This window comes from Protopterus annectens, chromosome 8.part0 (genome assembly GCF_019279795.1).
Source record: "Protopterus annectens isolate FY-2018-M chromosome 8.part0, PAN1.0, whole genome shotgun sequence".
NCBI lineage: Eukaryota > Metazoa > Chordata > Ceratodontiformes > Protopteridae > Protopterus > Protopterus annectens.
The window spans coordinates 941,388,505-941,409,750 of record NC_056741.1 but is presented as its reverse complement, the minus strand read 5'-3'; the positions used below and the strand labels follow the sequence as shown (position 1 = coordinate 941,409,750).

Here is a 21,246-nt window from a genome sequence, read left to right as displayed (position 1 = left end):
AATTTATTCCCACTAAGACTATATATTTTAAAGTCACTTTAACAGCTAAATTATCACATTCTTCATGCTTTTCCTTTGGGATCAATCCTGGCCAGTCAGGAAAAGTCCTTGCATAACTCTCAACCCTGGTAGATTTTATAGTCAAACTTTACATTTGAAACTGATTATGTTGTACAACTATATACATATGTTTCTACAAGTTACTATCAGTTGATCGAGTATTCAAAAACTCGAAATTCATATGGTCAAGACCATATGATCGAGTTTTTGAAAACTCAGAGTTTTTAAATGGAGATCACAGTACAGTGCAGGTTGGGAAATTTACCCTTATCCTCACTGTAGTGCGATCTGTGAGTTGGTATATTTAATTTGCAGTGCGTGTAAGGGTGCAGGGTGGCTTGTCCCACTGCAAGAACATAACAAAAATTAGATTTTTGTGTTTTTTTTTTTTTTTTTTTGATGTTCGAGTTTTTAGAAACTCAGTCATATGGTCTTGACAATATGAATTACAAGTTTCTGAAAACATCATCATCTGACATAGACCTGTTTCTACGATAACAATAAATCAAGTGCAGCTAAATGATACTGTAACATATATGACTGTAATCTTGTGTTGTTAATATGTTATTCTGAAAAATAAATATGAGATAAAATAAGGTTCATACTTGGATGATATTTTACATCTTTACATCTCTACTTACGCATGTGAAAAACTGAAACAATAATATAGAATTTCATGCAAAAACAATTAACACTGTCTTGTGGAAGACTGTTACATAGATTGTTGCTAGGCTATTTTTACTAAAATGTACATATGTATTACTTGGCCATATTAAATTCATGATTAAAGTACTAGTTATATATTACATTCCATTGGCAAGTAATAAAGCAATCATTTAAAATGCATACAGATATTGTGTTATGCTTTCTAGAATGCAACAATGTTAAGATATAAAAGATTTTACTAGAAGTTTCAGATACAATAGCCAGCAAGAGGCTATTCCACTTTTAAAAATAATTGTTCCATTAGACAATAAAACTGAATTAAGAAAACCTTAAGACATGACTTCTATTACTTTTTTTAAACTGTCATAAAGGATTTTCATATAATGTTTAGGCAAATATCAAGTCAAATACCATTTTTGCTTTGCAACATAGTACATGTTTCTGATGCAGATTTTCTGTAGAAGCCTAAAAGTGAAGTACTTTCACAACAATAAGGCAAACGTTTCCCTGAATCAGGACTATGAAAAAAAATACTGAAATTCTCATTTCATTTGATCAAAGCAGTGTATTTTTGCCTATGTTTGAATGTTAACATTTTTGTATTTTTATGAGCATATTTTATAACTTACCATCAAAATGGCTAACATCAAATTTGGTCAAAAAATTACTACAAAAATAGACTTCTTTGAGACAGTTACCAAGGCTATAGACGAGGGAAAGGTGGTACACACAGCCTACCTAGACCTCGCAAAGGCCTGTGACACCATTCCCCATTCTGGTATTATAGACAAGTTCACCAGCCTGAACATAAACCCCTATGTCACGAGATGGGTTGCCAAATGGGTCATGGACAAACCCACATAGTAAGAGTTGTGAGAGCTAGGTCCGACTCTAAGCTGGTTACAAGTGGCATTCCCCAGGGCTCAGTCCTAGGACCCCTTCTGTTTGGCATATACTTCTAAGAGGTACAGGCAAACACAGGAGGACTATGGCTGACAAAGTTTGCAGACGACTGCAAACTAGGGGCTATAATTGTCTCTGGCTGACACAGACATCCTCCAAAAGGGTCTCACTGAGACAGATACCTGGTGTCAAAATCATGGCCTCAAGCTAAATGCCAAAAAGTGCATAGTCATCTCCTTTGGAAAAAACAAAGTACCCACAACTACCACATAGGTGGTAGTCCCATAAATATGGAAGACGTAATGAGGGATCTGGGGACCCAAGTAGACAATAATCTCTCCTTTGATAATCACATTGCCAAAGTGGTTAGAAAATCCTTCTATGTGGCCCACCTAATCACAAAAGGGTTCGCATCCAGATCAAAAGAGGTCATTGTGCCCCTCTACTCATCACTCATCAGACCCATCATAGAGTACAATGCCACATTTGGGATGTACTTTACAAGACACCTGCAACAGCTGGAAAGACCATAGAAGTACCTCACCAAGAGCATCACTGGCCTCAAACAGATGCCCTATACAGCTCAACTGAAGAAACTCCAGCTGCACTCGGTTGCATACCGCCTACTCAGAGGTGATCTCTGCCTGACATACAAAGCCATGTCCAACCCAGAACTGATGGACATGCTCCACCTAAAGAAAACCATATCCCCTCGAGCCACATGTTCTAGGGATCTAAACCTTACCATAACAATAAATAGGATGTGCTGAAGGGACAGATTCTTGTCCCAGAGTCTTCCCATGCATTGCAACAAGATTCCAATCTACATGAGGCAGAGCTCCTTGCTAACATTCTTCAAGAGAAACCTTGACAAGGGGAAGGGAAACAGAAAGTTTACCCCAGGATCACTTCAGTGGCTCTGCTGGACAGAGACACATGGATCTAAACTACATGGGCAGCGAAAACCAACACATTCTGGCTAGGCTTATAAATGTCTTTGGGCAGAGAGCCTAGTACCTACCTATGAACCTATAAACTCAAAAAAAAAAAGTCAAATATGTCTTTTTTTTTTTTTTTTTGGAAGGGGCAAGTACCTTCCCCCAAAACCCCACATCACAAGAGTGTAGAAAAGGGAAAACACATTAAACTCTACTGTGAGCCAGACACATTAATTCTGGTCCTACCATGTTAACTTTTAGATGAATTGTGAATCAAGCAAATTAGATTACAAATTTGTAATTCAATGAAAAAGAAATGCTGACAAATCTTTATATGCACACACACATATAGCTAGCTAGCTAGATAGGTAGATAGAAAAGTGTGTGTGTGTGTGTGTGTGTGTGTGTGTGTGTGTGTGTGTGTGTGTGTGTGTGTGTGTGTGTGTGTGTGTGGCCAACATATAATGCAAAGACTTTAACTCACTACTAAACATAAGTGAATACTTGCACCTCAGATACACTGCGTTTACAAATGGTACAAAAAATCATATCAGTGAAAGTCATCAAAGCTTTTCAATAGTGGACTCCACCACTTTGAAGTAAGCACTCCATGTCCCATTGTTAATTAACCTATTTATTAATACAATTATTCATTGCAATTACATTATTGTTACTCAAGACATTAGCATAGTAAAGCCCTCTTTACTCTGTGCTTTTTTACTGTGTACTAAGTTTATGTGTTGCCTCTACTTACTGCATATGTTGTCACTGTACTGCATTTATTACTGTACTTTATTTACCACTGTATATGTTATTATTGCTGCTATAATTGTTATTTTATGTTATTACTCTATGGAGCTTTTCTCCCCGGGCCTCTGCTGAAAACAGGCAGCCTGACTCAGTCGGACTTCTCCCGATAAGCAAATGTAAAATAAAATAAAACATAAAGTAAATTTCAGGCCTGATGTCTTTTGCTTCACTGATCAGATATGGATTTTTTGGCTATAAAGTTCAATATGCTATGTTACTTACCAGGCAGTGACTGCATCTTTAATTTTCTTTACATACGGAATCATGGATTCTTCAACACAAAAGAAACCTGAAGTGCCATTAGCTCCTGCTGTGATTACATCCAATGTCATACTGGAAAGACTCCTAGGAAAATAAGATGCATCATACTTAGCTGAAAAACAATGTAATATTTAACATTAAAGAAAAAGAAAATAGTACAAGTTACTTATTGCATGTTTTAGTTACTATAGCATCATTAATATATATATATATATATATATATATATATATATATATATATATATATATATATATATATATATATATATATATATATACCAGTCTGGTTATATAGGCTATAAGTGACAATTAAATGCAGTACACGCACACATAGGTATTAATAAAGTGCAAGTGGGAAGCATGTTTGATGACAAATCAATTAAAAAACTCTTCTGAGAAACATGTCTGCAAAGTGACTTTCCTGTTCTACAAGAAAGTTATTTTTTTTTCAAAGTCTTCATTACATTAATTTCTTGTATACAAGAGACTGTGTGGACCACAACAATGGTGATCTAAGTAAGGTGGCAGAAATTACCAGTATTCTGATAAATTAAAATATGACACCAAATACTTACGTTTCTATGACTGAAGAAAATCATGCAAGTATTTCAAAACCTTTACAAAAATTCTCATCACATTCTGATGGTAAAAATACGGCTCTTAGGCAAATTTGAATAATTAATATTGTGCTTCTGTGGGATGAAATATTCTGTTGTGTAAGCACAGGAGGTGTGTTAATACTGCACAGACTATCAGATATATATTCTGTTCAACCATTTCACATATGTTAAGGCTTAACCTCTTTGTTACTTTATTGTCTTTGTCTTTGAAAATCATTTTAAACTCTACCTAGTGGAATTAAGATAAATGTGATGAAAACTGCAGTAATGGATTAAAGTATCACATGTAGTCCATGTAAAATATGTATACTTCGCATCCAGTTATTATTTTTTTAAACAAGAAACATCTTTATTAAACCATCACTTTCAACATAAGCAATCAACACATTTATATAAATTAAAACAAACCACACCGATACAATCCTAGTTGCAAGCATTTTACATCACAAACCATATTGACACACTCCGAGTTGCAAACATTATACATCACTTAAAATCTAGCAAGTCATTTTCAGTCAAACATTACATAGCTCATTTAAGTCCTGCCTTCTTTTAAACCTCAGTTCTCCCCTGTATGTATTGTTGCCACAATTCCCATTTTTCCCTATGTAGTTTGCTCCTATGTTTTTAAAGATCTCAGCTGCAGGTGATTTATCTTTGTTACTATATTCACTACTTCTAATATAGTTGGTTTAGATTTGGATTTCCATTTTCTAATAATTGCTTTTTTTGGCAGCCAACATAATTAGAGACAGCAAGGCCTTACAATGTCTAGACAATTCTGATTCTGTATCATAGCTCAGAAAAATCATCTCCCTCATTACACCAATCTGTCCACCCAACATCTCTTACAGTGCATCCCACAGGGAATCCTTAAAGTCCACCTACTTACTGCACTCCCAGAAAATATGTTCCCAATTACCTCTTTCTTCCCTATCACACCTCCGACACTTGCTAGCTACCTCAGGAAAGATTATCTGTTGTTAACCTGGGGTTTAAAAATATCTATGCAAACATTTCCAAGCAAAAATTCTAAATCTTTTACATTTTGCTGCATATTTTGAAGACATACATACATATATCCTCCTATTGTTCCTTTGTGAATTGCTTATCCAGTCTCCCTTCCCAATCCTTTCTAACCTCCTCTGAGTGATTATTATGGTTATCATGTGGTATTTCCATGCTCTACTAATTATTTCTTTTTTAATGGCACCTTTCTGTTTTATATTCTACTAAAATCTCTACCAGTGTTGGTCTTTCCTTTAGGACCCCCTTATTTCTTTTTCTCTGTCTATACTCTGAAATCAATCCTTGATAGTGAAGGCAATCTGTAACCTGCAGTCCAAAGACATTCTTGTCATCTTCCTATTCAATCATGTTTCCCTCTCTGCTTATTGGCTCCCAATACCTTGGTTCCTTTGCCAGTTTCCTCCAATAAATTCCAGGCCCCTCTTGCTTATTGTTTGCAGTCATCCCTATTAGCAAAATATCCTTTCTCCATTCCAATGTTGGCTTAGTTCATAGAATACTTTCTGCTATTTTATGGATATAATGTTCTGTATGAATTTTGTTATTCTCCTTAAAGGCCTGCAACCAAAATCCTAGTCTCTCCTTGTTTCTTGAGCCCACTCCCCTCCCCCATTTCAACATAAACCCTTTCCACTTTGAATTACAGCTTTCAGTTTGTACTATGTAAGGAGCCTTAAAAACTCTGTAGCGCTGAAATACCATGTTCTTAAGGAAGAATCAGCTTAACCCATCCGACACTTGCAGTCTTCCCCTACCAGATAAAGTCCTTCAATTCTTTATAAATTGCTATCCTCAACTTCTCCTCTAGTTGATAAAAAATGCCTGATTTGTGTATAAGACTAAAGGGACTAAAAACATTTTGACTGCTTGTATCTTACTATCCATATCCATATAACAAAGCTTCCATTTCCATAGTTTTTGTATTACTTTTTGTTTAGTCTCTTCCCACATATCCTCAGCTGCCACACCAGAATCATTTTAAACCATATCCCTAAATACTTCATTTTATCACATCCACATAAATAAGGATATTGATGAACCAATTCTCATGTGGGTACATAATTTACTGTATTGCCTTTGTTTTACCTTCATTAATTTTGGATCCTGAAAAGATTTGAAACTGTCTCAAATTGTACCACAATACTGTAATGTCTCTTTCTGGTTTTGTCAGGTATAAAGTAATATCATCTGCCAATATAGCCAGCTTTTTTAGACTATCATATGAACTATATCCTTGAATTTCTGTGACCCTTATTTTCTTTGCCAATGGTTTTAAAAATAATGCAAATAACAAAGAAAAAGATGGCACCCCTGCCTGATTCCTCTGCTCAATCAGAAATTATCAGAGAGGACACCACACACTTTAATTTTCACCTCAGATCCCTTATATATCCTCCTAATTAACATTAAATTTTTTTCAGGAAATGCAAATGCTTCCATTGCCCTGCTCATAAAGTCACAGCTTTCTCTGTCAAATGTTTTCTCTGGATCAAGACCCACCAGCAACACTGGTATTTTCCTACATTTCTGCTTCCCTCTGGATCATCAATGTCCTGTTAAGGTTGTCAAATGCTTGCCTTCCTTCCACAAAACCACACTGTTCCATATCTATCAATGTTGGCATTACTTTTGTCATTATTTTAGCTGTTATAGACATGGACACTTTATAATCATGGTTTAGTATTTAAATAGGCCTTTATGAAATTGGGTCCAATGGATCTTTACCTCCTTTAGGTATTACACCTACCACTGCTTTCTTCCAGGATGTTGGTACTTCTCCTCTTCTTAAAATACTGTTAAACAAAACGTTCCAGATCTTTATCAATTTCTGCCTCCTAGCTTCCAAACTTCCACAATGAAATTATCTATTCCTGGGGAATTTCCTGTAGATTGGTTATATATCACAATTTTTATCTCATCTCCTTCTATCCTAACCATTACTAACTGAGCCTCATCAATCTCTAACCTTGGCATATTTGATTCTTCCATCAACATTTCCATTTGTATCTTTTCTTGATTTCCACATTTCTCTGCTTTATACAGACATTCATAAAATTTCCAAAATATTTCTAATACCTCCGCAGGATCTTTTGTTACTTTTCTTGTTATAGACTCCCTAGGCTTGTCAACGGTCCTTTCTACTTTCTGTTGCCTGAGTCGTTGTGTTAAAAGTTTTTGTGCTCTAGTGTAATCATAAAAAAAAAAAAAGGTTGCTTAATAGCAATCTTTCTAAACTAGTGCATATTATTGAGGTAATCCCTTATTTTCTGCTTAGCATTCTGCAGTTGATCCTCTTCTTGTTCTGTGAGATTCCCCCTGTTCTGCAATACGTTAACATTTGTCAGTCCCTGCAAAAAATTCTTGTTACTTCTTAACTATAGCTCCCTTTCTTTTATCTCCACCCTATTTTTAAACTGTACCTTAATTTTATCCAACTCCCTAGCTATCCTCTCTAATAGCTCCTAAATAATCTCCATTTCACATTCCTTAAATTATTTTCTTTTCAACAGATAGGAGGGAGAGCACCAGTGTCACATTTTTATTTCATTACCCTGTGTTTTTATTTTAGTTATTATTGGCACATGATCTGAAATAATTACTAGGTGCATATCAAGACCTTCAATTAAATATACATGTTCTTGTGAAATGTAAATTCTGTCTAGCCTAGCCTAGTTTTTGTACCTTGGGGAATAATATATAAATTCACTCCAAACTCCTACTACTGAATTCACATCTTCCATGTCAAATATTTTCATAAATTTCTTAAAAAATGTACTCTTCTTTGTTTATACTTTCCTTTCTGGGCCCCTCAGACACATATTCACTGCTGAAATCACATTCCAGTCCTTACCTATAAGTAATATTCTTTGCTGAAAACTGACTACTTCTCCCAGAATTTTCTTAAGCTCCATTATAGCAGTTTTAGGTGGAATATAAATATATGCCAGTGTAATCCTCCTCCCTTGCCAGTAGCCCCTTAGCACTAGAATCTGCCATTATTAATGTTTTCATCCTGTTTTATCACCATTGAAGCTCCTCTTCCAATTAATATAAGTACTCTGCTTTTTATTTGTCCAAGGTATTCCACTGAATAGCCATCCTGAAAACCTTTATCAAATTCATATGTTCATTTACACTCTACATTTTTTAGTATAGTTCACTATTTTTTTTCTATTTATCTGTGAGGCCATTGACACTGAAAGGCATTACAGAAAGCATCATTGCATTACAAGTTATTATTCCTCCCTTTTATGTATAACACCTTCTTTTTAATATATAGTTCCAGTTTTTGTGTTACATGCATTCACAGTTGAGTTAACCTAAAATAAAGGTTATGCATGCTAAAAACACATGGTGCAGCCTGTACTTCTACTAAGTTCTAATTGATTTTGTCTTAGCTTTATAACTTTCTCAGCTGGGAAAGCCCCTGAATGCTTTCTGAGAACATTATGTCCTAGCCAATTTCTCTTTTCTTTTTTTCCCTTAGCCAATCACTCTCCAACAGACTGCAGCCAGTTTCTCTTTATCAGATTGTCTCCATGGAGATATGAGAACCAGACAACCAATTTCTCTTTATCAGATTGTTTCCATGGAAACATGAAGACCAGCTGCAGAATTGCTACTAAGCAAACACACATTTGCTAGAAAAAAAGTCTCATAATATTCAATATTCTTTTTCATTTACTTGTTCTCTCTCAAAACGTCTTACCAAAATCAGTCTAAGGTCCTTAATTCAGTCATTCCTCTATGCAAGAAAGAGAAAAAGCACAATCATTTTTTCTCTTGTCATGCTTTTTTAACCAGGTTGTTTCTTTTAAATTGTAGTGCCTACATTTCTTAAACATTAACAAGAAGAAATAGAGAAGAAGGCAGAAATAAAAGAAGAAAAAAAAAAAAAACAGCAGCAGCACCTATCCCTATTACTCTTAAAAATAACTGAGAAAACTTTACTTTATAGCATGTAAAAAAAAACCATCACAAAAATAGTACTATTTAAGAAAAAATAATCATTATTTACGGTAAACTTTTTCCTTCCTCTTCCCCTCCTCAAAGCACTTTTCTAAACATTAATGACTTGAAGTAGGGCATATGCTTTAACCCCCCCGCAAGTCCAACAAATTCTGAAGAAGTTCAATATTTCCAGATTTTCTTCTGTCATATTTCACAAATATAATTATTGTATAGTAAACCCACAATAAGTTACTGGTTTTGTTCATGTTCATCTCCATTGCTCAAATCCTGTTTCTGCTTCATTTCCAACATAGTCTCAATTCTTCGAGTCAACTCTCACACTTCCTTTCTTTTCTCCAACATTTTCCATTGAAAAATTGGAAAGGCTTTACAGGTACAGTCTCCCTGTGGTCTTTATTACCAAAAGAATGAAAAGCAGAATCTCCTTCTGTTTCACAGCTTAGTTTTTGTTGGACAAAATTTTGCATTTCCTCCTTAGCATATACCCCATCAAAAATGATTTTGTCCCTCCAGGGAAGAATTCCTTGAAGAGAGCTGGGTACAGTAGTTGAATTTCACACCTGCATCTTGACATACTATGAATACTGAAATAAATTTGCTCCTCTTCTTCCTGGTGTATGAGCAATTATTCTCCACAAACACTCTCCTGTCTCCCACTTTTAGTCCTTTGTCCTGCTGCCATAGTTTTGTCAGAATAAACTCCTTCTGCTTGTAGGATTGTATCTTTACTATTAAAGGTCTAGCTCTGGAGCATGCACACAATGTGCCCTTTGAACTAACAACCCCTGCTGTGGAATACCAGTCCAGTTGCTTATTTGTACTTTCATAAAATTAATGAAGTCTGTTCCTTCCAGCTTCTCTGGTATAGCTGAAAACCTCAAGTTTTCTCTATGTGCTCTTTCCTCTAATTCTATTATTTTTTAAACATCTCTTTATGAGCAGTCTCATATTCAGCCAACCCTTTCTTCATTTCAGCCTCTGAATTTTGCAGCTTTATCACCTCATCTGAATATCTGTTTAAAGCTACTTCCATTTTTCCAACCTTTTGTCGTTTGTGTTGATATACTCCATCAGTGTTTTGTTTACTTTATGGTCTGTGTGTAGTTGTCTTATGTCTTCCCGTAGGTTGCTGGAATTCATGTATGGAGACTGCATTGCTTTTATGCTGAACACGTTTGTAGAACTTTTCCCAGTGTTTCTTCCTCACGTTTTGTAGCTGATTTTTGCCAGGTCCTCTGTATTTCTTTTTTTTAGTTAAATTTACCCATAAACACAAGTCTACTTGCCTTCTCTGATGAGTTTCTGTTTTCACATTGGGAGCACTATAATTAAGCTGTTTCTCAATGTTCAGACATCTTGGAAGTCTCTTACTGTCCAGTTATTGATACTGTGTGAACCTGACTGAATTAATAAGTGGAAGTTGACAGCAGGAGGCTTTCTCCATAGTTCTCCCTTCACAGCACTGGTGTGAGGGGGAGGGAGGAAATTTGTTAGATATTTGTCAGTCAAGGGGATGAAGGCAGGAATAGGATCAGGTAGCCTCAGAATGGGTGAGTTTCAGGATAGGAAGAGGCAGAGAGATAATTTCAGGCTATTTATAATCTAGTAGCATTTAACCTAGCTTTTTTGATTATGCAAAGCAAGACATCTCTCCTCTTTGTGGAGTTGACAAGGCTAGATGTGAAAGAGCTCACATCTGTCCAAATCTTGTGTGTCTTCTGGGGACTAGGTCAACCAGCACTAACATATACAGGATGGTGTAACTGAAGTAGAAAGAAATGATAATGATAGAGATGAAGGAATGTTATGCAGCTTTCCCTATAAATAGGAAACTGAGAAGTAAAGAATTTGTTGTCGTTCTCTAGGGTGTGGATCAGGGTTACCTTACTTCATACCTTCAGGCAAAAAGGGTACAATATTAAAGCGCTGAACAAAAGGTAGATGAGGTAGTAGTTGATTGGAATACAAAACTGATGCTGAAATGAGGGGAATGCAGTATTTATGGGCTTTCCGGAAAAAAAAAGAAATCTGGTTGGTTAGATGGGGGTGGTAGGTTGTCCTTTTGGTATGGCCTCTCAAAGAAGTTAGGAGTTGGTGGCAGACATACACTAATAAGGAGTCAGCCATATTGGTGACACAAAGTTTATATATTTTTATATATATGTGTGTGTGTATATATGTGTATATGTATATATATATATATATATATATATATATATATATATATATATATATATATATATAGGTTTACTATCATATGTTCGGATTCACTCCATTCGAATGTTCAGATTTCCGATCAACATGTTCAAAAATCAGAACACTAAAAACACAGTAAATTTTGAACTAAGCATTTCAGTAAAGTTGAATGTCAAACATGTCAATTTTACTGAAATGCTCACATCCGCTCAGCATTAAAACACACCTTTTGCCCCTGTGCCCCCTACCCCCCCTACTTATATATACAAACTTCGTGATTGCACTACAGTGAAGGAAAGGTTACATTTCCCAATCCCCACTTTAGTGCAATCTGCACCACAATGTCAAACCTTATAATAGTGAACATTCACTATTACAAGGTTCAACATTGTGGTGCTCGCATTTTCAGATATGCAAATGAGGTTTTGCACATACGTCAGTCGCACAAAGTGTGATCGACTATGTGATAGTAAGCCATATATATATATATATATATATATATATATATTTATGCATATATGTATACATAACTTATTAACATTGGCATGGTTTCAGTTTGCCAGTAAACCAAAAACCACATGCGAATTAAACTACAAAATAATTAAATACCAAAAACTTGCAATGCATAAACTGATGACTGTAATCCATGAACACTTTTTTATTCACTTAAATGTTTTCTTTCACATGAAACAACCTTCTGCAGAACAATAACAAACATTGTAAAACTTGCATCAGAAATACAATTTCAAAATAAAAAATCCCAATCAAAAATTCACCAATGCTAAGAACATTCTAATTATACAATACATCAAAAAATGAAGACATAAAAGGGAACAATCTAGCATTAATTGAGCAAGAATCATTCAGTTGGAGGTAACTCATGGCATCTAACTTTAACTGCCATTCTAACCCTCATTTCTCCAAAATGTTCTCTATAATAACACTCTGGGAATCCCTACACACTTGCTCTATAACCAATAAACAAAAACTATGCATGCATTCTTGTTCCACATGCTTAAACAGTGCATTTGTAGATTTACATTTATAAATATCAAATAAATGTTCATATATGTGCTTTCTAAGTTTCTGGGTAGTCGTTCCCTCATTGAACGATGGACATAGTTTGCATTGAGCTAACTATACCACCATTGTAGAATTATAAGAATACCTTCCATTAAGTTCATATGTTATATTCCTAATCTGGAAACTATATTTTATGCTTATATAAGCACATTGGGGAAAACATCTACATTTAAACATACCTCTATTTTTGATAAAGACATTATTCCTACCTCATGAAGTATTACCTCTCTCTAAATAATTCCTAAAAGATTTTACCTTCCTATAGTCTATACTGGGTTTTTCACCCATTTTTACTATATAGACCTGTACCCGAAAAATACTGTCCAACTTTTATACAAAATATTGGAAATACTCTCACTATCAACAGTAAAATTAGTAATAAATGACCTTTTGAATCTATTACTTTGATTATTATTTGGAACTGGCAAGAATGTTTTTTGATACTGATGTGTTTAATGATGAATGTGAAATTTTGGCTGGAATGTTCCATAAAAGAGGGTATCCAGCTGAATTTGTAAGGAATATTAAAGAGAAAGAAATAAGTAAAATACTGAATGGGTTTTATATGTCCCTTATTGGTACAAGTAGTTATGGAAATATTGATCACTTAACCTGACGATACTAAGCAGCTAAGATTGGAAGTTCCAAATAATGTGAGAAATATGGAAATGATAAAGAACTTGATGTATACACAGAGTTGGGAGGTTAAAAGAGAAAAAAAGGAAGAACTGATGGCCTTCATTAGGTAAAAATGAGAAATATGAAGAATAAAGAATGGAAACCATGAAAAATGAAAACAATTAAATAGTTTAGAGTTAATCATCATTTTAGAAGTAGTGGATAAGTATGGGAAGAAAACCTATGAGTTAAAAATGGTAGGAAACAGGAGGAGATGGCAGGTGGCACAAATAACATCAGGGAAATATAGAAATGGAAAAGGAAACAGAAACATAAGATTTAGATAAAGAAAGCACATCCCATGCCTGGGTGGCTTAGATTAGGATTTCTGTAAGAACTGTCATTTTTGAAGTGACACCACAATCCCATTTGCAAAAATGGGAACAGATTGGTTATGGATAGATTAGAGAAAGAGGAAATGTTTTTGTGATTGTATTAAATGAGTGGTTAAGTGGGGGGTTGGGAAGTGAAGATGTACTTGATAATGTTATAACATTTATTTTAATAGTGAAGAAGAGAGAAAGAATATGTCAAGAGCTGGAGGCCTATAACAGATGGAAGTATGGACTATAAAATTCTTATGAAAAATATACAGGTGAGGTTATCTAAAGTGATGGAACAAATAGCACATAATGGATATACTGGACTTAGGAAAAAGAAGATGTTGTTGATAATAAAAGAAGCCATGGATTCCACAGTGAGAGAAATGGCAGGGGAGGTAGTGGTGTGGTATGTGCAGAAAACATTTGACAGTGCAAACTATGAGGAAACATGGTTGATACCAAATGAATTATAATTTGAGTGTCAAAGTAATAAATATTTTTAAAACAGTATATGATCATAAATGGAGTAGGGCATATAGAATAAATGGATGGATTGGGGTAAAAAAACGAAGGTGCAGAAAGAGGAAGTAAGGTTACCCTACAAGTGGAGTATTACATTAGTAATGAATGCTGTTTAGTTCAGTAGAAAAGCAAGTGAAGCAAAATATCCCAGCTTAAGGGATTTGTAGATTATTTGATCATCATAAACAGTAATGGATGGGTGAAAGAATGTATTTACATACTGAGAGATATGTTATGGGAGGGCGAATTAAAGTTAAGTAAAGTAAGAAGCAATGATGATATATTTCATTAATCAGAAAATAAATGTGTTGAGCGTGAGGTTTTGGGCAACAGAAAATGATGAAAATGAGGCAGTGGAAAGACTTTTTAAAGAAAAACTTAGTAGCATTACTGTGCTGTGGAAAGTTTTAACATTTCCATTTTTATGTGATTTATATATACATATTACAAAATTTGGGCTATATGGGGAGAGTATGTACTTTTCCAGCTTGCAAAAAAAGTGCTACTATAGATAAGATTTGAGCTTATATGACAGTTTAGAGTTGAAACCAATTATGCAAAAGGTGTTATATTGTAAGAAAAAAGAGGGTGGGTTGGTGTTAATCTATCCATATTCTTGCTGGTATATTTAAATCTACTTTGCTTGTTGATTAAATAGAACAAAGGAAAAGAGATATCATATGAAAACATATTTGGAATAAGTATAAGACATAGTGGTTAAGTACTCAAACAGGAATAAAGAAACACGGTACTGTATGTAAAGAAATGTATGAACATAGAGGTAAAATATGTGTGGAGATTGAAAAAAAAGTTCATAGGTTGAAAATAAAGTAAAATAAAATAAAATAACATAAAATTAAATGTTGGTATGAAGCAGTAATGGAGAAATGTTATTGTGTTAGACCCTGAGACCACTAATTAGAGACAAAAAAGATGTTTATAAAGGTAAGAAAAAATGGTTTAAAGAAGCAGAATAAATAATTTTCATTGGAGGTTAATGTGGGGCAAATATAAGCAGTGAAATGAAAGATTATGTAAAATTTGCAATAAAGAGAATACAGTTGGTCATGCTTTAATAGAACATAGGGGTAAAATATTTGGGGGACATTTTCAAGAAGAATACGCATATTACAGTATTTTAGGGAATAAATACGAGTATGTTTTTATATGGGGGAGTAAAAGATTGCTACAAAGAGAAAAAATGGATTGGCTTTTGATGAAGGCATTATGGAATGTATGTCAATGTAAGTGAATCAGGAATTATTGTATAACAAATTACTGGATTGTACAGTTGTGTTAAGAATAATTTTATGGTTGTGAAGAAAGTGGTGATAAAAATGAACTGCATGAACAAAAGAAAAAGGTATTTATGCTGTTGGATTTTAAAATGTAAGAAAAGTATGTTATTACCCTAAAATAGAAAAACAAAAGTGATTAATGTGAAAAAATATAATGAGGAATGGTGTGATATAAATAAATAAAGCCCCACTGTTCTTTTGATAAGTACCTTGGTATCTTTTACATCTACCTGAGCTACATCCAAATCAGGCTGATGGGCCCTCAATTTGTCATCTTATTAAAGGATGGCAAAGTCAGAACTGTGGTACCCCTAATGCTGCACTGAAGTGTCGGTGACAGAAAATGAGTCCAATCATTTGTTATGGAAATATAACCTAAAACCGTCTGATTTTCCAGCACCAAAGCCACGTGTGTTACCTATTGAGCTAATGATATCTGCAGCTCTTTCTAGTAGACTGTAACAGTGTTTTCAGACAGCAGGAGATCCTTTTTTTTAGGCTATTATTAACTGAAAATAAAGTTCTTGCAAAAATGTATTGATTTTACATCCTACTAGCCTGCAAATTTCAAAAGATTTTCCCAAGACATTTTCTTCCTCTACACACTTTTATACCATGATCTATTGTACTCCGAAAGTCACTTACATCTATTCCTAAATAATGAGATGACTGAATTATATGTCTATGCACCAGCAAATAAAACATAAGAAACATATCTCTTTTTCCAATATACCTAATTTTATGAGATCAGACGCACAAATATACAGATATCAAATAACCTGCACCCTATAGTGACAAACAATTGTGTAAATAGAAAGTTAAATTTTGCTTTGGGGACAAATACTTTCTCAAAGATTTTTTAGTATTTTATCCAAATATCTTTCTAACAATAATTCTGTGGCATAAAGAATTCATATATATGCAAAAATATATCAACTTTACAAAAGTATAAAGAAAGAAAGAAAGAAAAGATTTGATCACCATCTTATTTATACCAAAGATGAAACAATATGCAAACTAATCCTTACCGGATAAACCCCATTTCTTCACAGCTTTGTGTAGCTACTGCAGAGTTTGCATTGGAGGAGCAGACGAGCCTCCATTTCTGTTCACTGTGGTCATATACAGTGAGTCTAAAATCCACTGAATTAATCTGCACTGTTAAACAGAAATCAAGCAATTAGAATTCAAACTAGCACTAGATCATTGAAAGTCATGTTACTTGTCACACAGCACTGAACCTATTCCATGTTTTTTTCTATTTTATTAAGAAATGTAAAATTTATTTTTAAAATCATTTCTTTCAAAAGATAATGTATGCTACTGTAAACTGAAGAGAAAAGTTACAACTACAAGGAAATTATATCTTTGTTGGAGTGAAAAATATGGCTTTTTTACATGCTTCTTAAAAAACAGCCTATTGTATTTAGTGATACATGGGACATTAACCACTCTTATATTTGTGGAGTGCAAACATTGTAGGACAGATTAAAATAATAGCAGATTTGTTTAACCTTCTCTGTTAACAATTTCATGTAACTTTCAAATAAATAAACAGGATGGAGGAATTTTAAACTAATATTATTTAAATGTACTGTACAAAAAATGATGGGTAAAAGCACAATTCTACGAAATGAGATTCTCTGAGCCTCAACTCCCTCAGAATCAATTCTCTGACAGTGAGGCAGTTTCATTGAAAGACACTGTTGTAGAATTATGCAGTCATTAAGTACTGTTTCTGCATGTTTGACACCTTCCCTAATTGTAGTGTGACCACAGAGTTGATTATATTAGTTGGGGGAAGTTGTACCTCTTCCCACATGAGGTGGTGCAGGGCAGGCTTGCCCCCTGCCAAAAAAAAAAAAAAAAACACTGAAAACATAATTTGAGAGATTTTTTTTCAGTGGGTTGTCTATCAGGAGCAGAGGTTCAACAATTTGTGACTTGTCCACTCACAGTGGAAGCAATGATGTGGGACACAGATTCTAATATCCATGAAAGTATTTAAAACAGTACAGGCTCAGTCAAACTTGCATCAAAAATGAGATATCGATCGTCTTTTGAGTAACAGATAATTTTAAGTTTAGAACCTTTCTACCATTACTTTTTCAAAGCTTTTAGATGGAATACTTATATTTTCAAAACAGCCAGCTACAAAAGAAGAGATAATGGCTATGATCATAGAATGACACAATACCAGCCTTTTGAAATGCTCTTTATTCTGATATTCCCATTTGAAGTAATGACTTGTCTTCTTTCTTAAGATCATGAAAATGGTTTGCAGAGCATATGACTGAACTCTACAGTAGTTTCAGAATAAATAAACATCCTTAATTAAAAAACATTGTTTAGTTTAGTTGCTGCAGGCTTTTAAATGAAGTTTAGTTCTGTGCGGAACATACCTGTGCATATACGCTAAAGTGAGTGCATGTGAAGGAATATGCACATTTGCAAGCATGCTTGTCTTTTTGTTTGTTCTGCTCAAACAGATGAGAGATTATGCCATTTTTGTCTGGATTAACTGTGTTAAAGTATGCTAATATATTTGCATGTGTCAGTATATGGAGGATCTTTATTGATACTTTTTTCTCTGTCTCTGTAACTGAGTCAGGAAATTGAGCTCCTTAACTCTACCATGCCAAGATACTTCAGAAATCACAGAAAAAGTCCCCCCATGAATTCTATTTATATATTGCTTTTGTCTCAGTTTGAATTTGTTTTCCCCCATTTATTAGGGTATGGTAATTGCATAATTTTATACCTACAGTGTTTTCTGTATGCTTTTATGAATTAGATGCTTCACTGCTGGTTCTCTTCTATATTCTTTTTAACTGGCTGGCCAATCACAGAAAATGCATATACACAAACATACACATACACATGTATGCAACTGCAGACACACATGTGTGCAACTTGGGGGATGTTCACATCTTTATAATATAAGCAATTTGGAGCACCCAATTAAAAAAAAAATTGCAGACTCTGGAAAGATAGATGGCTTCCCTTTAAGATGCTTTTTCCTTGAGCTGGGTCTTTGGGGTGGTTCCTCAGTCCTCTGTTTATAGGTGAGCATGTAGTGACTGAGGCAGTCTTATTGTCAGTGGCTCAGAAGCCCTTCCGCTCCCTCCCTCAGCTGCCTTGCTGCTCCCCACACTCTTGATTTCCCACTGTTGTGCTCCATGAACTTATCATGACAAGACAGTTTGGATTAAGTTTAAGCATTGACCATGGCAAGAGGTGTTTAGGTTGGGAGGTAAGACATAAATGGCTTTACGACCAGGTATGTGGTAGCTTGGGTTACACACACAGACCTATAAAGCTTAACCGGAACAGGATTGAAAACACAGACTGGCTCAATGTTTATGGTTTTGACTGTTGATGTTATGATTAACGGACCCTCCACAGAACTAACCAATTACTGCCCCATAGATATTCTCTCTCTCCACTCTCCAAAATACTAGAGAGATGCATACACTCTCAGGTATCAGACTACCTCCTTACTAACAACCTCCTTTCCAGTACTCAGCATGGTTTCTGACCAAACCATAGCACCACCACTGCCTTACTCTCCTTTACTAACACTATCCTTCAGCATAAAAAACAATGGCTATCTCTCCTCTGCTACTTTCGTAGACCTATCTAAAGCATTTAGCATGGTCCCACACAAACAACTTATCTCTGTCCTCAGTAACCTATCCTTCACACAATCAGTCACCAACTGGTTTCAGAGTTACCTGTCTGACCGCCAACAATCCGTTGTATGGCAGAATGACATATCTCCCCAACTACCTGTCTCCATAGGGGTTCCCCAAGGATCCATCCTTGGACCCCTACTCTTCTCTGTTTTCACCAATAATCTAGCCTCTGCCACCAAACATGGCACACTCATACAATACGCAGATGACTCAACCATCATCTGCTCATCCCAGTCCCTACACAAACTGCAAAAAGTCACACAGGAAGCCTTTTCCTCTGTTGAAACGTGGTTATCCGATGCCCAATTAATACTCAACCCAAACAAAACTAAACTACTCATCTTCCAACCCACCAAACATACTCAAAACAACTCTCACTTTAACATCACAGCAAAAGACAACACCACTATATACCCAACTGAACACTCCAAATTACTAGGAGTGGAAATAGACAATAAACTAAAATTTGACATTCACATATCCATGACCATAAAAAAAGTCCACAAAAAACTAGGAGCGTTATACAGAAATAAGCAACTTCTCACCAAAGCAGCAAAGATTTCAATAGCAAATTCCCACCTTATCTCCACCCTACTTTATGCCTCTCCAATATATACCAACCTAAGGCAATGTGATCTAAACAAGCTAGAGACCTGCTACAAAAAAATCGCCAAATTCGCCACAGGGGCATCCTACCATAGTCACCACTGTCTCTCACTTGCTGAACTGGGCTGGCTTGAACTCCCTCACCTCCTTCAATGGTATCAACTCTCACTCACCCACAAACTAGTAAACCATCCACCAAATGTTCCATTCCTCCAGAATCTACTCCAACCTTATCGCACCACCAGACCACTAAGATCCAACAACAAAAATCACTTGCAGATCACTAAAGCCAATAACTCTGCTGGTGAAGCACTATTCTCTTGCACCATAGCCAAATTATGGAACTCCCTCTCACCCACAATTACCTCCATACCATCATGCACCCACTTCAAAACTTTACTAAAAGCGCACCTAAAAACATGTTGACTATGCCCTTGCAACTCCCACTCTAATATCACCCACCCCATCCAACCACTACCTTTCTTTCCACTCCACTAACTGCCTTGATTATAGCAAGCTGAGATGCTCATAAGCCTAGTACTTATTATACAGCAGGAACTTCTTATTGTAACATTTGTTAAGGTCTGTTATGTACTTCACAGATAAAGATTCTAGTTGTCTACTGATGTACTATGTTCTTCATCTGTAAATATGTTGTAAGTAATTGCTATGTAAATTGTTAATCGCTATGTAATCCAGTGTAACTACTGTCTGTTTATTTTAACTGTGGAGCTTTTCTCCATGGGCCTCCACTGAAAATGGACCTATGTCCAGTCGGACACTCCCGGTCAACAAATATAAATAAATAAATAAATTATAAGTGGGCATTCAATTGCATCTTTAATGCTATTACATTTAATAAAAGGTTGCAGCATCACAACAGTGTGGTTATTGACCCAGCTTAGAGGACAAGGCACATTAACCAAGAAGTGAACTGGAAACTAAGTATTTTGAGACAGCAGTACTAACTGCTGTGCCAATGCTATGCATTACATTTATTATTCCATTATGAAATTAAATATTTAAAGGTTCACATCACTTGGCAAAAATACTGCGCATTATTAGTTTCCAGTCATCTCACTTGTGGAAAAGTCGAGTCAAAACTTTATAGAGAACAGCAACATTATTTTTTTTAATATTCAGGTGAAGACTGCATAAATAATAATGATATTAATAGAACTGTACTCGACCTGCGGTGGTGGTGCTGCGGTAGCGTTGTCGCCTCACATTAAGAAGTTGTCCTGTTCGATTCTCAGCTAGAGCATCTTCTGTGTGAAGGCATGCGTGAATGGGCCTACCTTCTTTGAAGGTTATGCGTCAGGGCTGGCAACTCGGCATGTAACAATCTGCTGCCAATCATTAGCGGACCGGAGTTCCGCTGTGGCGACCCCTAACCGGGAAAAGCCTAAAGACACAACATTAACAGAACTGTACTCATTATTTTTTAGTATTACCTTTTATTTGTCTCACTGCTTATGCTTATTTCCTTTTTCCACGTCATTAACATGTGCATATCTCCCCTCAGCAAGTGCAGACAGACATAAACAAACACTAGCAGACATTCCGGAACAGCAAAATAACATTAT

General features: G+C 35.3%; 1 protein-coding gene across 1 annotated transcript in view; it reads right to left on the bottom strand.

Moving 5' to 3' along the window:
* The window catches only part of HPN (hepsin), a 925,289-nt gene that overhangs the window by 448,188 nt on the left and 455,855 nt on the right, over positions 1 to 21,246 (bottom strand). The window contains exons 5-6 of the mRNA XM_044080457.1: positions 16,388 to 16,517; positions 3,600 to 3,722 (exon numbers count right to left, since the gene is read on the bottom strand). Of these exons, the coding sequence (XP_043936392.1) occupies positions 3,600 to 3,722; positions 16,388 to 16,517 (253 nt within the window). The remainder of the gene's footprint in view (positions 1 to 3,599; positions 3,723 to 16,387; positions 16,518 to 21,246) is intronic.